Source organism: Hippocampus guttulatus, chromosome 1, assembly GCF_054856545.1.
Source record: "Hippocampus guttulatus isolate MCC_2025c chromosome 1, RoL_Hgut_1.0, whole genome shotgun sequence".
In the NCBI taxonomy this organism is placed as follows: Eukaryota; Metazoa; Chordata; class Actinopteri; order Syngnathiformes; family Syngnathidae; genus Hippocampus; species Hippocampus guttulatus.
This window is the reverse complement of record NC_141261.1, coordinates 22,984,854-23,002,604: the sequence shown is the minus strand read 5'-3', so window position 1 is coordinate 23,002,604 and position 17,751 is coordinate 22,984,854. Positions and strand designations below refer to the sequence as shown.

The following is a 17,751-nucleotide window of genomic DNA, read 5'->3' as shown; positions in this document are numbered from 1 at the left end:
AGAACCTACAGAAAACATAAATTAAGAAAAGTAAATCACACAAACTCAGAGGGACTATTTTGCGATACGGTAAGTGGTCTATCAGTGAGGCTTAGCAATGGACTGGGGCTTGCATCACCCTGGAAAAATAATCAGTTTAGCTCCATCTGGGCCGCTTGATGCATTCCACCCCATCCCCCCCAAGCCTCACCCCTGCACGTGCACGCCAGTGACTGAACCGATGGGAAAGCACACGGGGAAAAGTAGAGCAATGGGTCTAAAGAGAGGCCTGTATTCTAATACTCTTAATACTGTCGGAGGGAGATCATAGCGGGAAGGTCACTGGCTATCTGAATGTTGTACAGATTAAGTCACTAAAGAGGGCACGTATAATGAGAATTCTACCTTATGCGGGGATTTCAACTTCTATTGTGAGCCGGGGAAAAAGTGGGAAATAAAACAAATTTGACACCGAACTTGTTTATGGCCTTTAAGGAAGAGTTCCCTCTTCCTTAAAGGCCATAAACAAGTTCGGCAAGACAGGTCCAGCCAGTTGGAAGTGTATTGCTACCAGCAGAATATCCATCCATCCATTTCCCGAACCGCTTGATCCTCACTAGGGTCGCGGGGGGTGCTGGAGCCTATCCCAGCCGTCTTCGGGCAGTAGGCGGGGGACACCCTGAATCAGTTGCCAGCCAATCGCAGGGCACACAGAGACGAACAACCATTCACGCCCACACTCACACTTAGGGACAATTTAGAGCGTCCAATCAGCCTGCCATGCATGTTTTTGGAATGTGGGAGGAAACCGGAGCACCCGGAGAAAACCCACGCAGGCCCGGGGAGAACATGCAAACTCCACACAGGGAGGCCGGAGCAGGAATTGAACCCGGTACCTCTGCACTGTGAAGCCGACGTGCTAACCACTGGACTACCGGGCCGCCCCACCAGCAGAATATAGGTTAGGCAATTCCCTCTCATTAAAATCACCTCCCAGATTTAATTCTCCACCCTGTCAACTCGTCAGCGGTGTTCCACTGACAAATGCGGGTTCTTATTTTGCTTCACGGTCACATGCGTCACGTAATATTGAATCACCTGCAGGATTAATCTGACTTTGTTTGCAGCGGCATAAATGCTTTCGTTGAGGAACGCAGACCTGCACGTGAACGGCTACTGCCAGGTTTGCTCCATTTCACACCGCATTAGATTAAGCTCTAGAATTCTGTCAGGGAGGAAAAAAATGGTGGGCATTTGTATCAAGTCGAATTGACCTATTTTGGGGACTTTTGGAGACAAATATGAGAATGTATGCTACTGGGTTTTTTAGATGAGGCCAATTTATGACTGACTGCTTTTTGATGATGCGATTTACATGTTTCAGTCAATTATAAAACATCGACTTCTCCGTCATAACCGCATTCGGTATTTGACATTCTAGCACTAAGTGCTTGCAGTAAATGGATCAGAATGGTTGAAAAGGTTGGCCGCACGTAGCCCACGTCTGTCATACTTACATCTCCATTTGCCAACACCTTACCATGAACATACAATACAGGGATTCCCAAAGCAAAGTATTATACCACATGGATATATGAAGTGGTGCTAAGGGGACCATAATCAGTACCCGCAGGCAAAACTGAATTCAAGTGTAGCACTGAAAAGTGCACCCTATCCATTTAAAGGGGTTCTTCTTGCTACGCTCCCGCACCGAAATTTAAAGGAAATAAGCCATGTGATTTTTGTCTAATCCTACTTGCAGACAGACAAACCAACGTTGGCAAAAACAATCTCCTTCCACCAATGAAAATAATGGATTAGTCTGAGAAGGAGAGGGCGGTCGAGAAGAAGAGATTTCCTCCTTATGTAATGCCGGTCGACCTCGCCAATAGAAATGTGATCCCAACAAGAAAGGGCCCATCAACCAGCCTGCCAGCCAAAGGACAGTTCTGAGATCACCGCACTCTGGCATCGTTCATAGCACAACTGGTGGGGTTCAATATTTCAAAACCAAAACGTGTGTTCACTGATAGAAAATGGCCTTTCCTGTGTCGAGTCGTTGTGTGTTTTCCTTTCATCAAAGACTCTTTACCTTCTCATCCCTTGGGGATGGATTGTCAAAGGTTTGTCCCTTAAAGTGTGTGCACCCCAAAGACTAAAGCCTACTGCCTGAAGGCCTCTAATCTCAACGCCCAAGCATGGATTTAGGGAGGGTAACTCTGGGACACACGCCACCAAACCTCTAATCTCAGGGTGAGCTGCCAGTGCCTACCCAAATTAATATTCATCTTTATCTTGCCATATGCTGCAGTTTTGCATTGGACATGAGAGCATGGATTATTAATCTCTCGTGAAGCTAATCAAAAGATGGTCTTTAGTCGTGATTACACCGTATAGTCTGCATGGCCTGACAGATTCTTTCCCCCCCACTGGAAATAAATAAATAAATCGGTCATATACATGAGCTCTGATGTCTGATTCCAGTTGAGTGCAAAGATGGGGTGAGGCGATACACCCTGCCAGGCTGATCTGCGAACACCCATGCAGGATCAAAAGGACATAATGATGGGAAAAAAAAGATCACCAGGTTCACCATTGACAAATGCACGATATTGCCCCCATAAACTAGAATTTCAGAAGTCAGGAAAATTTTAGCTTTGACAATCAAGGCAGTAACCTTCAATTTCTCTAATGTGGACTCCAGTGATATGGTTGACTGAAAATCCAACGCAGACAGATTGAAGACCATCACAGAACCAATGAATCGATCCCCTTTGAGAGAATCTGATGCTGTTTTCACTGAGCTACATCAGCCATGCTTCTTCATCGAAGTAATTCTACACCCATCGTGAAAATTACGTGATTACACTGGTTACAAGATGGACGTGTAGGGAGAGAGGCTCTAAAAAGATTCAGAAAGGCAACATGAATGAGCAAGTTGCTAGGCTATGGTTCGCGTTGTGAGTCGGATAGGATCAACTTGACACCAGCTGCTTCTCACTTGATTGTTCAGCAACTCAGAGGGCGCGACGACACCGATGGTCAAATCTTGAATAAAAACAATGCATATTGTTGAAAACGTGTCAGAACAGGTTTGGGATGTGGCTGTAATTTGCGATTTAGTGTTTTAGACTAAAGCTGCACTGTAGCAACACCATGCACCAACTGCTCGCATAGGATTCAGACAGTTACATCAAGTTCCTTCGGCGGAGGTCTAGGGGGTGTAGACTTGCCTGAGAAAACATGTTCCACCGCTGCCTAGGGAGCAAAGAGGATAGTACACCAATGTCCATACTTCCAGGGGATGATCATTTTAATGAATACCTTAGACAAAACATCATGGATCATGAACATTTCCACGAATGACATCATCCTGTGGTGAAACTTTCTTGAGGCAAAATATTGATGAGATGACACCATCAAAGCAAAACAAAAGAGCAGTCCCCTCGAGATGTTGAAATCTGATATCGCAAGACGCACGACCAGACTTGAATGCGCTGGCGCTGATGTTCGGGCTTTCTTACTATTGTAGAACAACATAACGTGCTAAAAGTAGTTCAGACATTCGTATGCAGAGACCACTGGTACTACCGCAGTTTTTCACAAAGTGCCAGGAAGACACTCCATTTGGATTCCGGCCGGGGAAGAACAGTGGAATAGGAAGGGGGAAATCAGTTACACACAGCGAATGGAATCTTCTGCCTCGTGAATCACAGCTCACGTGGAGTAAGAGCTTGCCATGATAAACAGCAACACCATCCTCCCGCCTACTTCCTGTGGCTCCATGTTCACTCACGGGCCACTGAGCAGTCAGCTACATTGCTCCGAAATGTATTGCATTCCTTTATGAAGCTCAAGACTATCAACTCCTCACAATACAATTCTTTGGAGGGGGGCAGGGGGAGGGGGGGAGGGGCTGTGGTTAAAGGCATCTTGAGAACTGCTGCATTTTTTTAAACATGAACCGTAGTCCATCACTGCAGGCCGACCCAGTAATGTGCCCAGAACAACACTTTTATTTTTGTAACAACATTGTTGTGTGAGGAATGCAGACCACGTCACGTGCCACTGTGCGCCGGCGGGAGTTAACTCAATTTACAACCAGTGACTGATTAGCGGATGCAATGCCAACACCAATGACGCTGCTCTAATGAGTAACGGAGAAGCTAATGATTGCTTTGGATTTGAGTCTTCAGTGGCCATCTGCAGAGATTTACTGCCCACTGGTTTGAGTTGTCCCCCTCCCTTTTGATTGACTCAGTTTCATCATCAATCCTGAATTTGAACCGGCGCGTTTTTTCCGCACAAGGGGCGGTGATCCTAGAATATTCACATAGAAAGCTCATGAAAGCAGCCTAACGGGGAGGGAGGTTGACATATTCGCTGCTCCGTAGCACTGCACCGCTGTGAATTATTGCAGAGACCAGAAATTCAAGGCAATGAATGTTGAAAGTGTGCCCACCGGCCAGCGATACCGCAGCACCTGGTGCTCAGCCCTTGTGGAGAATCTCACCTTTGTTATGGAGGAGAGGGGGAAAAGCCCGCTAGGGCTTTGAGATGCTAGTAAATCATATTAGCGAAGCAGGGCGTGCACCAGACAACAACCAAGTGTGAAGGGGATTCATACTTCCTGAAAAAGGAATATGCTTGCTTCAAGGAGAAAGCCAATTCTCCCGGAGGTATGACACTTCAAAAAACGTCTATCCTTACAGTTTGTGCCTCACAAGAGGTTCTCTTGGCAAAAAAGGAAGAAAGCCCGAAGCGATGGAGTGGTTTGGAGTGGCTGTACAAAAAAAACAAGCCTAGAAGCTTATTACAAGCCAGCCTGAAAATGACATCCTCAAGCATAAAACAAAATCTCAAATATTTCCACAAGCTGCCTTTGATAACATTCAGCTGTTATTCCAGTGTACGTGCGGTGCATATTTGTCTTCAGCCCCGAGCTGAAAAGATTCAAGGAATATACAAAAACCTGAACAAAATGTTAGTACCGGTACTCACCCATATCGGCACAAGAGTAAATTATCGCTTCACAGTACACCTGGAGAAGGATGATGTGACACTTCAGGTGTGTGTATTAGTGTTAGTTTCGTTGACTAAAAATTGTCATCATTCATTTCGTCACAAATGACAAAAATGAAACGAAAACAAAATGTACAAACATGCTGACATTCGTTGACATTAATCTGGGGCAATTATGCAAGTTTTTTTATTTAGCTGAAAACTAATTGCTCAGTTTTAAAGTAGCATAATACACGTATTGTCATTTCAACATTTTTTCTTGAAACAAAGTTGAATGAAGACACAGTTGTGTTAAATGTGTGTCTTGCATGTTAAAATACCCTTACAAATAGGTGTTGGACTTTTCTGTGTCAAAGTTTTGATATATCTCGAAGAGAAACACCGACTATATTGATTATTAATTTAGTTGACATAAATTGCTCCGTTTTCGTCGACTAAGATTGGACTCAAACTAAAATACAAACAGACAACTAAATTAGAACTAAAACAAAATTGAATTTTCTTGTAAAAAAATTAATCCTGATGTGAATGTACAGCGGCGGCCCGGGAGTCCAGTGGTTAGCACATCGACTTCACAGTGCAGAGGTGCAGGGTTCGATTCCAGCTCCAGCCTCCCTGTGTGGAGTTTGCATGTTCTCCCGGGCGTGCATGTGTGCATATGTCCTTGAAGCTCTGTGTGCCCTGCGATTGGCTGGCAACCGGTTCAGGGTGTCCCCCGCCTACTGCCCGAAGACAAGCACCCCTAGTGAGGATAAAGCGGTTCGGAAAATGAATGAATGTACAGCTTGGCTGCTCTCCTATTTCAGAATAAAAACAGTCATTATGCCAATGAGGTCTCAGGAGTTTAATTAGCTTCTATGTAAGGGGAGAACGTTTCGGTTAGTGTAAAACAGAATGTAATGGCAAAACTATTTTGAGATATGAATGAGAGAAATATGAGTTACAGCCAGAAGATAAACGTGCTTAACTGCATTTTTGGTGTGTGGCTTTTTAGATAATGAGCCACAATCTTTTTGAACCTTAACCATCATTTAATCACAAGGAAGCATGTACTTTTCTTTTTGAGGGGGGGGGGGGTTGCGGGTTCACTTGTCAACTAGTAAAGCAGTATTTCAACAAAGAAAGTGATTTGAGGGAGGGACCAGAGTTTTCTTTATCATCTCTTTACAGTCTTTTTGTATGTTTATCGCTGGAATGTCCTACACCGGTTCGGGGTATCTCAAGTCGCAATGCAAAAACTGCCTTATCTCACCTAATTGATGGTGTTGGATTAGAAGGCCCATGTCCACGCAGCCTCGCCCCAGGCAAATGGCACAGTTGCTACGCTAATCACAGTGACTGAGCCTGAGGCGGTCAAAAGCGGCAAGAGATGGCTGTCAAGGCCGCAGAGACGCTTGTTCGAAGGGCTCATCTCACTCAATACTGCTCTGTCAACCATCACTACCGCTGTCCTGTGCTTCCCCAAACTGAGATTTGCTTTAAATGTTCCACTGAGCAAGAAAGACGCCTTCTCATTAAGGCCACTCCTATCCTGTCTGGAAGAAATCAAAACCTGGATGGCACAAAATTTCTTGAAATTCAATGAAAAGAAGACAGAGGTGATATTGTTTGGTCCCAGTGGCCCTTGTACATCCCATCCTGTAGACTTGGGGGCCTGTCTCCTTATTTTAAGTCAACAGTCTCAAACTTGGGCCTTAAACTGGACAGTGATTTCAAACTCGATCGGCAAATTGGTGCCGTTGTTAAATCCAGCTTCTTTTCACCTTAGACAGCTGGCCAAAATAAAACCTCTCCTCTCACATGAACACTTTGAGACAGTAATTCATGCCTTTGTCACATCCCGGCTCGATTACTGCAATGCCCTTTACTTTGGAGTCCGCCAGTCCTCCATTAAGCGCCTTCAGCTGGTCCAGAATGCCGCTGCTCGCCTCTTGACTGGTACTCGTAAGAGGGAGCACATAACGCCTACTCTGGCATCCCTTCACTGGCTCCCCATACATTTTAGAGTTATTTTCAAGATCCTCTTATTTGTTTTCAAATCTCTGAATAATCTCGCACCACCTTACCTCTCTGAGCTCATCCGCCCCTACACACCTGCCCGCCGCCTCAGGTCTGCGGACCAGACATTATTAGAAGTACCAAGAACTAAACTGAGGCTCAGAGGGGATTGAACCTTTTCTGTTGCTGGTCCCTCTCTCTGGAATGACCTCCCACTGAACCTTCGGCAAGCCGCCTCGCTGCCCATCTTCAAAACCCTCCTCAAAACTCACTTGTATTCTTTGGCATTCGACTCAGCATGACTTAGATTTGTTCTTGGTTTTATTGTTTGGTGCTTTCTACCGCCTTTATTACCGATTTGTCTTACTGTTTATTGTGCATGTTAAATTGCTCCATGTACAGCACTTTGTATGCAACGATGGCTGTTTGAAAGTGCTCTATAAATACAGTTGACTTGACTTGACTTAAAAGCTACTTGATTTGGCACATGTACAATGTACAGCAATTTTATTCTTCTTCCCATTCAACCCTACATTGGCGAGTGCCCCTTCCATTACGCACTCCATCCTTTCTGACTGCAATCCCCACTTCTCAGAGCCCCTGAGAGCTAGGCAACTAACCACTTATGTTATTTTTGTAGTGAAACCAAGAGCCCCAACTTGTGCCATCTCTTAAAACACACACACACACACACACACACACACACACACACACACACACACACACACACACACATACACACACACACACACAGGCTTCGTCTGCCTTGGAAACAACACACTGCAATAATCAGACGCACAAGCCTTAAAAGGACTCTGGGAAGGGGATGGAGGGAATCGCTGGGGAGTGGTTATGGTGGACAGAATGCAGACACTACTGTTCTCTGATTGTGTCCTAGCGTCAAGAAAAAAGAACCCTCAAGGAAAAGCGGTAATCTTTTTAAATTGCTCAATTAAAATGAGGCGTTCCCTTTCAGTTTCTGCCCTTTGGTTTCATTAATTTAGGGAGATGGGAACCAGTGCTAGGTCACACTGACAAAGAGTCAAAAATATAATCCAAGCCATGAAAATGAATGGTTAAAACTATCCATCCATGATCTGGTTCGCTTTATCCTTGCAAGGGTTGCGAGCGTGCTGGAGCCAATCCCAGCTGACTTCGAGCAATACAGTACACCCTGAACTGGACACACATAGACAAACAAACCGTATAATTGTCTATAATTGTAATCTTAATTTCGTTTGTCGGGGCTATGACATGGAAATGCAGCCAAATGGGTGTTGGTGTTGACTTCCTCCATGTTTCTGGCTGAGGTGACTTCACTGCTGAACAACATGTGATCATTTCCTCTGATCCATTTCAAGATATCCGGCCTATTGTGAGCCATAATTCACATGCTTCCCACTGCAGTTATCTTTCAAGAAAAAAAAGTTACCTTTCACATAAACAGGATGTAGATGAGGCAACCAAGGAGGAGCTTGCGGACTATATTTCAATATAAGGACGATTTATCAGGCAAGAACATTGTCTTTGCCTATCTCGTCACATTCCTAGTTTGTTTTTGTGTGTTCCTGGAACATTATTCTCTTTTCGCCCTGTATTAAATTGACAACAATTCATAATTTAACATTAGGTAGAAACATTAGCAGTCGTAACTTGACATACCCATTACTGCAAATGAACTAATTTTAAAATCCAGGAAGTTGCCACTGTTTCAGCACAGATATGACGGAACACGACCGAAAACAAACTTGTTGATGAGCATAAAGGAAAAGATTAATTCTTGGAAGTCATGCTGTGAAAAAATCTAATATTCTGCACATGTCTTAAAAACGAAATTCCCAAAGACAAATTGGTGAGCGGGGACCTTTGTTTCTGTGGTTTGGACACATGTCTGACAGAAGGGAAACGAAGACAAGGGAAACATTGTATTGTTGCACAGTATTTTCAATGACCTCATCATCTGCTTTTAGAGCTCAGTAGTCTCCTGTAACCGGATTCCAGACTGGTTGAGCCGTGCTAGACTGCCTTGAAGTGAATTCAGACTATCTATCCAATAAAAGATGATTCAATATATTTATGGGTATATTTTAAAGTGGAACAATTCGGTTCGATACACCTGCATCAATTAAAAAACAACAACAATTTTCCGAATACAAATTGTTTTTTCATCCACTCCTATTATTTTGTGTGGTTTGCTGTGACATTCTTTTCGATGTGAAACGTGCGCCTTGGCGCACTAAAGGTTGGGAAACACTGCTCTAGACTTTGCATCTGATGGAGTAGGACAATGTCCGAGCCAGGTAATATCTTACCTCCTCAGAGTGGAGTCCCTGTCCAAGGTTAAGAGGTACCGGTATTCTCTTAAAAAGGCACCTGACTGTCACTGACCGGAGGCCGCTGAGAATGGGTGGGCTTGGCAGATGCCCAGTCCCCTCTAAACCCTGCATAGTGGTTGATGATTCATCCTCTTATGCCCCGAGGGGAGGGGATTTGGGTCTTTATTTAGGGGCATTTAGAAAAGATTACCCCTCAACTGCAGACTTGCAGTGGAGAATAGATAAGAGGAATGATCAGAATACCTCATCAATGCTGGGAGGGCCTTAGACTAACTCCTGATATCGCTGTTCAAGAACACAGGGCTATGCGGGATCAGAATCACCAATTCTTTTGAAATACATGCACAACAGGGCGCTGAACTGAACGCTCTCCTGTTGGCTGGAGCCTTAATCTGGTCCCCTATAACACCAAAGGCCAGTTAACCCCAACAGGCTCTCATACTCGCACACCTCACAAAGGGCCACAGGGCTGACTACACAGACACGCTTTTAAAGAGCCCAACAATATTTAGGGCTGTGACTGTCAACTTAAATTCCACAGTGCACAGCTGTTGCCACATTGACACGACGGGCAAATGGTGTGAATCCGAATCTCTGTTTGCTACCAAACAGACTTGAGGAGTTGACAAGAGTCCAAACGTAGGTCGGCAGAGAAAGCACATATTGGACGACGCAGTGCGACAGGAGCTACAGCTTCCCTTTCGTGCATTAACAGTTGAAGGTGTGGCACGTGATGTCATCTGTGACTAGCTTAGGATAAGAATATCAACAAGAGCTGAGAGAACATAAGCTCTGTAGCTACCGACAGTGTAGTTAGAGCAATATAACGTCATTAGTGCCTTCACCTGACTGGAACAGTAATCCACGCTCAACTTCATTATCAGACAAGGCGTGCAGTTTGTCTCAACGCCCTGCAAATCGAGAGTAGCTTTGGTCTTGTTTCCACCATTTGCTTAGTTTAATATGGTGCATGCTTTTTTTTTTTTTTGCATTGTTAGAAGTAGTGTGTCTTTGGCCTACTACACCAGAATATAGCAGCAGGTGGCCTTTTGGTATCATACGAGAAAATGGCAGTCAACATGTTAGGTTTTGTTTAGTTTTACCTCATTCTTTCGCCTGAGAGATGTCCACAGAAGAGGAAATAAACATAATGGATGGCAAAGTGTCCCAAGAGAGTTGCAAATAATGGCAGAGCAAATAATGGGCTGAAAGCCAATGAGAGAATGAACAACCCAGCTGGCTGAAATGGTGCCAGATGGCTGACAATGCACCTGAGTGACAATATAAATACAAATATATTTCTTCATAATAATACAGATTAATAATAACTATAAAGCAATAAGCAAGTCACCAGTAAGATGACAAAATATCAGGATTTAAGTCCATCAAGCTATAGGAGAGGATCCCTCGGCACACACCAATCAATACACTCAAACAACAGCATCTACTGTGGAACCAGCTTGGCTGCGAACATTCGGGCATAGAAGTGTGTTGTTACTAAGCAACACCATGGCACAAATTTCATCCATCACACTGCCGGGAAAGTAGAATAAATGTGTGGGTGGGAATATTAGTAGCCCATCCTACATAGGATAAGAATGCAAGAACAGACTCATGGCCAGTGGTTTTTGTCTAAAACTGAACAAGAGGCAAATCTTGCATTTGGAACGACACACCATGCACATACAAAATCAGTAGGAAAAACATTGCAGTTGTATTTACACATCATGTATTTTGGTTCACTGAGGAGAATCACATGTTGAGTCTCCTGGGCATTCCAGGCTGCCTAAGACCTAGACACAACAAGGGGTAGCCAAAGATCATGGCGATCACTGCCACCAGTGTAAATAAACAGCAGCAGAGTGGACCTGAGCATCTCACTTGGAAATTGCTTGGAAGAAGGTTATACGCTGTGTAAGTGTAGAGGAGGGGGAGCTGTCAATTTGCTTTTGGCCCTCCTTGGACACAGGTTCTTTTATCTCTCTATAAGGTGGAAGAAGACCCAACACCACGTCGTCTTTTCTTCAGTTTATCACAACGCAACACGAATCGATTCGGGCTCCTGTGAGTCTCAGATTTCATCAGGAAGCCCCGAACAACCACAGTCACACGTACATATAGGCATAGTATGTTAATTATGTTAATTAGGGGTGGGCAGTCCTTCCCCTTATGTAAAAATCAGAAACAAAGACAGGTCAATGCAGTTCGATCTTGGCATTTTGACAAAGTACAGACCACATCTGCTGTGCACAAATCTCAAGATAAGAGTTCCTCCTCAAGGGAACTTGACAGCCTTCAGGAACTTTCCTGAGGTGGGGGACGCAAAAGAAGACACTTGGGGGCTGTTAATCACTCAAGGGGAAATAGGATCTAAACTTCACACTACATGCTTTGTTTTAAGTACTTCAGCAGATGTTCAGGACAGAGACTAGTATCAATAGTTCTCATAGCAAGGTGAAATTCCTCAACAATGTTCTACTACTACTTCTAGGGGAATAATTCCTTAACAGTAAGTAATGAGAAAAATGTTACATAGTTCTCGTGTTACGGGCTAATCACGTTCCAATTTAGTCTCATTACTGTCACTGGTTCTTGAACAGGAAGAAGAGAGGAAGTCAAGAGGGACAGGAGAGGAATGTGTTTGTATTTCATTTCAGATAATATAATAATAATAATAATAATACATTTTATTTATAAGCGCCTTTCAAGACACCCAAGGACACTTTACAATAACAAAAAACACAAAACAATACGGGTTGAGCAGCGGCAGCCAAAACGCGCCAGCGTTCACTCAACCCGGAAGTCAGAAAAAAGTTTCTATCAAGATACCATCACCTTCGTCTTTCCTTCAGACTGCTGTTGGGTAGGGCTGATGAGATAAAGCTACATGGCTCCCGTCATCTGTGGGTAACGTTAGCAATGTCCAACTACGGTAGCGAGAAAGCCCTGCTTTGACAGGGAGCCAACTACTGACTTTATACTTGGTTGGCAGCAGTGACCTGATCCTTCAGTATCTGAAAGCGGGATATGACCAACCACAAACTAGCCTGTCAGGGCAGGGATTTGTTGTTTTCCCCCTCCATGACAGCATGTATCGGTACTTCTTTGTCGCATTTTTCTTGGAACAGGAGAAGAGAGCCAATCTCTCTTTTTCGTTAATGGATGCTACAGCTTCTTGTTGCAGACGTGTGCACATTGCAGCATGACATCATTGATGCACTGGTGAAAAGGACACTTTGATTCGCTCCTCTTTGATCAGACAACAAAGTGTATGCTGGAAAGTGGTTAAGAGTGCACGATTGTCTGTGTCTCATGTGTTGTTTTGTATTATTTTGTCATTTTTTTGTTAACTTTTCTTTTGATGGCGGTGCGGATGCCCGCAGAGGCTCCTCTTGTTTTGTGTTGCGAGGGAAGAAATTTCATCTGTGCTGTATGCTGCACATACAGTACATTTGACAATAACGTTTATCCAGTCCAATTCAATTCTCTGTCCAACAATCTAACAACAAAGTGCAGCTCTCGGGCAAACAAATGAACACAGTGAGGGGGAAGGCTGGGAGCTACTCCAGCCACTGTTGAACAACAGACACCTCTTTTATGTGACTCTCGAAATCAATTTCAACTGTCACATTCTTCCCATTCCCGAAGGATTGCAACAAGCCTGCTTTCCTCCCTCGGCGGCTCATCCTCCTCTCCTGCGCGGGAAGGTTTCAAAATTCAAACCTGTGCCGCCCCTTGCAACGGATACCGGTCATTCTTGTCAGCGGAAGGAACTCTTCCGACCAGAGGGGCAGTGAAAATGTGGTCATTTTGATTAGGATCGTGATCATTTGGATCTGTAACACATTTGATGTCCTGATTTTTAGAGCAGTTTAGTATGGAAAAATCTCATGTCTGAGCCAACTTTCTCATAAGACAAGCACACGATGAAAAGAAAGCACAAAACACACATACTATGTCTTGCGTAGCCATGGCAGACACCTTCAAGAAGAAGCATGAATTAATAAAAGGTTGAAGTGCAACAGGGATACCCTGAGCAAAGAGGTGGTTGGGTGTAAAGCAGCCCTTTCTCATCTTTACCTTACAGCGTCAGGGACAAGTATTTTATGATGGAACCTACTTCAAATAACAAATTAATCAACATAATGAAAAACTACACCATTGAAAAAGGATCAACATACTTGAGTGCACACGATCTCTTGTGCATTTTACCTCTTTCAGCAAGTCGAGCTCCTGCCTTACACCCTCATACTCAATCTCTAGCTCGTCGTACTGCTGTTTGAGCTGCTGTTTCTCCTCCAGTACCACCAGCCCGTACTCAGCCGCCTGGATCTTCTCGTTGGTGGTTTCGCCCAATTCCCGGGACAGGCGCTGGATCTCGGCCCGCATCCATTCCGGACCGGCCTGGAGCAACAGCAAAGGGTCGGGGTAGCCCTGATCTTCCACGGACATTGTCGTGATGGATGACAACGGGTCAGCCGGCTAGTCTCAGACAAGAAGGATGCGGTGCGCGTTCAGGCGATGTAACCTTGAAGAACGATTGGTTGCTCAAATTCGTCTGTATTTGAATTGCATGGTTGCTGCGTTTGCGTCTTTCGATGCTGGTGTGGTGTCTCTGGTCATATAGATGACTCCGTTCAAGACCCACTAAGGACAGACGCTGTAACCCCTTAGGAAATCTTCATCGTTTTGCCTTGAGGTTTTCCTCGCCCCTCCATCGACTTGTCCCAGCCCTACCGCAGGGGTGGGCGTGGCCTCATTGTGACGACAGGGGAACCGATAGACAAATTCAGTTTATTACTTTCAGCATAAAATAGAGACAACCTTACTTAATCACACCACAACGTAGTAATGGGCATATTTTATTTATTGTACAAGTACTAATATTCTAAACAGAAATAATATGTATTCAGTGAAAATGCGTCAGGCCTCACAAAATCTAAACAAACGTAGATTTTGTATTGAAAGCAAAGCAAATCAAGTTCCGGCACGTTCAAACGAATCGTTGCAAATTCAATGAAACAGCTGAGCGCAGCCGGTTGGGGCAGCTGTTAAAACGTTTGCGATGCTTCTTGGGAAAAGTAGTTTTATTGTGGGCAAAATAAAGCTGGCGACACGTTAAAAAAACTCATTTCCCGCTATGCTTTACGTGTCTGCCGATGTGGAACCCGGAAATGTGTGTCAGCACCGGTTGTTGTTTAGCAACAGGCGCCATACGGCTCTTACTGTTACATGGCTGCTTGCTGCCATCTGTTGGAAATGACTTGAAATCGTTAATGAAATGTTGAAAACGTACTCAAGGCGTCGCCTTGGGTGGGTTGGCCTGTTGCTACGATATTCGGTAATTACTACGTAAATACAACAGATACATATAAACAATCATTCGCTCCTCGGTGATTGAAGTAAATCAACATGAACAACGATGAGGTGTGACTGGGTAGTGTCGTTTTGCATTAATGTAAAAATGTGTATGTGGTCACTGTGGTGTTTACAGTATACGCGATGTTGATGTGTGATTGCTTGTATTCATGAAGGCAGTTGTCTTTTAAATTGTTACAAGTCACATTTCCTCCTCAAAACTCACTTGTATTCTTTGGCATTCGACTCAGCATGACTTAGATTTGTTCTTGGTTTTACTGTTTGGTGCTTTCTACCGCCTTTATTACCGATTTGTCTTACTGTTTATTGTGCATGTTAAATTGCTCCATGTACAGCACTTTGTATGCAGCGATAGCTGTTTGAAAGTGCTCTATAAATACTGTTGACTTGACTTGTCTTGATTTCTCCCAAGGGAGGTGACCAAAGAGAGACCTTGAGCAGACGTCAGTGCGCCCGCCATGTTGAATGTGGCAAATCTGCTCGTAAACGAGTGCAAACAAATGTGCAGTGCATAAAGTTAATGTATATAATTCACTCAAACGGATACACACTGATATATTTGGGGAATTAATATATACCGAACACAATGGATGCCCCTTTTAATCTCATTATTGTACAATGTCAAACAAAATGTAGTCTACTTAATTATGACCATCATAATAAAGTCACGGCCCGGGGGCCAGATCCGGCCCCCCACATAATTTAATGTGGCCCGCGGGAGCAAATCATGTGTGTCAACTATCATGATTCTTGCTGAAATCTGCACTGAAATGTCAAATTGTCATGGGTAATAAATAATGTTGATTTTTTGCACCGGCCCTCCGAGGGAAGACGTAACTCCAAAGTGGCCCGCAACAAAAAATGAGTTTGACACCCCTGACTTTTGACATCGGTAAGCACCAAAACAAAGCTACCAATGTTTTTAACACAGTTATACTTAATATTGAAACATCAAAATGCCTCAGATTCACCCCAAATAAAATTCTAATAGGCTTTTTCTGACATTTTCAGAGTGAAATCTTTTAACACACGTCACGGTCCGCAGAGACCTTCCACATCATCAGAGGGATGTTATTGTTTCCAGTTGTCACCTCACCGTGGTGGAGGGGTTTGCGTGTCCCAATGATCCTAGGAGCTAAGTTGTCTGGGGCTTTATGCCTCTGGCAGGGTCACCCATGGCAAACAGGTCCTAGGTGAGGGACCAGACAAAGCATGGCAACCAAAAACCATAATATTTTTTAACTACAGTATCCTGGCTGAATAAGGTTAACAAACAATGAATAATTTTGTTAGCCAATAACATTATAAATTCATAGTTTACAGAGAAGGCAAGGATGTAATGTGCATATAAAGCAGCATACTAAATGGCATAATAAAGAAAACAATGTTATTAAGCTGTTTATTTGATTTTATTGGCATAATAATAGTCTCATTATTAATATTAGCTACCCAAAGTGTGGTTCTGATTCCTGAAATCGAAGGGCCATGTGAATTTCTCCTGTTTGCCATTGATCAAGACATACTTGAGGAAAGTCTGTTTTTTTTTCTTCTTTAACAAAGAGATGGTCTTGTGAAGTAATTGAACTAGCCTCCTCCCTTTACCTCATTCGTCAAAAGTTGTTTTCTAAATGTATTTGATGCTTTCTTATTGTGTCACTTATTCAGAGCAGCTTTCATTTTGACGATTTCATGTTTATTTTTTGGCCTTTTCTTCATTTATTTGTCCAGTTTGATCATTTCAGTAAGCCTGTTTTATTAAATTGGTTTTTAATTAAATATACCACTTGAATATATTGTGGCGCTCACGAGGCAGTGTGGACAACAGCGCTTTGATATTTGTAAGCAGAACAACCTACACAAAACATGCCGTTAAACACTACTGTATTTACATCCTTAGTGCCGCAAAGCATGCTATGAGGGCACCCAGTCTTCCAGCGGGGCTACAATATCATTTTTTGGTCTTGATTTTATGAATTATTTGGCGATTATCTGTATGAAACATAAAGCATGAAGTGGAATTGTACTGTGTTATGCCTATAATGGAGACGAATTGTTCTTAAAGGTGTGACGTCATCTTTAATCGACGTCTCTATGGGATGACGACGACGAGGACTGGACGTCTGATTTCTCCTAACGTTTGTCCCTCTTCGCTGCGGGCTCCTTTGTTTTTCTCATCGATTCCTTGAAGGGGTGTATGGATGGAGGGTCTAACATGCAAACAGATGAGCGAGGACCCACGATTGAAGACCGAAGGGGTTGCAAATCAAGAAATGGGATTTAGCCTTTATCCCCTGTCGCGAGTCTATGCCACATTCAATATGGCGGTGAGGTTGACGAACGATTCCGCGCGTACTGTGGCTAGGTGGGTAGCTAGGTAAATACAGTACAGTATATAGGTAGGTAGGTAAATAATAGATGGATATACAGGTAGGTGGATAGACAGACAGAAAGATAGATACAGTACGTCGATGTATAGATAGATAGATCGTTGAGCTCCATCTCCTGGACCATTTCAAAAACGGTTTCTAATTAATTCATTAGACCGTAGTACACATATTTCACACTTCTTTGTTCTTGGCTTTAATGCAGGTTAAATAAACGTTGAAGATTTGCACCTTTAATAAAACATCATGTTAAAGGGTTCATTTCCTTTCATGGTTAAATCAAATCAACTGATTTACTTCATATGGAGTATGTAACTTCGGCCAATGCAGCAAATACGACTAATTGATTGTGGTCTAAAAAGTCTGCGGGTTATCCCTAATGGTAGACATCATAAACCAATCCCTTCACAAACCTAACCATCTTTTTCAAGACCGAAAGTAAACAATCAGATTTAATCTTTTGGGTACGTTACAAATGTCCCGCTATTTGTAGAACATTAGCATATTGGTTGCAAAAGTTTCCCAAACCCTTCTGTGACAAACATAATCGGGTTAAATCAATTGGATGCGTTTATAAATTACTTATCTTGAGCAATTCCACCTAGGAATATATTAGCAGATTCTCCATTGCGAGACTAATAAAGGTTTTCTTA

The 17,751-nt window shown here is 43.4% G+C and overlaps 1 protein-coding gene across 1 annotated transcript in view; it reads right to left on the bottom strand.

Annotated features, from left to right (window-relative positions):
- Positions 1–14,078, bottom strand: part of LOC147211020 (protein bicaudal D homolog 2-like) — a 37,323-nt gene extending 23,245 nt beyond the window's left edge. Inside the window, exon 1 of the mRNA XM_086120375.1 lies at positions 13,548–14,078. Coding sequence (XP_085976501.1) covers positions 13,548–13,787 — 240 coding nt within the window. The 5' untranslated portion in view covers positions 13,788–14,078. The remainder of the gene's footprint in view (positions 1–13,547) is intronic.
- Positions 14,079–17,751: the final 3,673 nt, after the last annotated feature.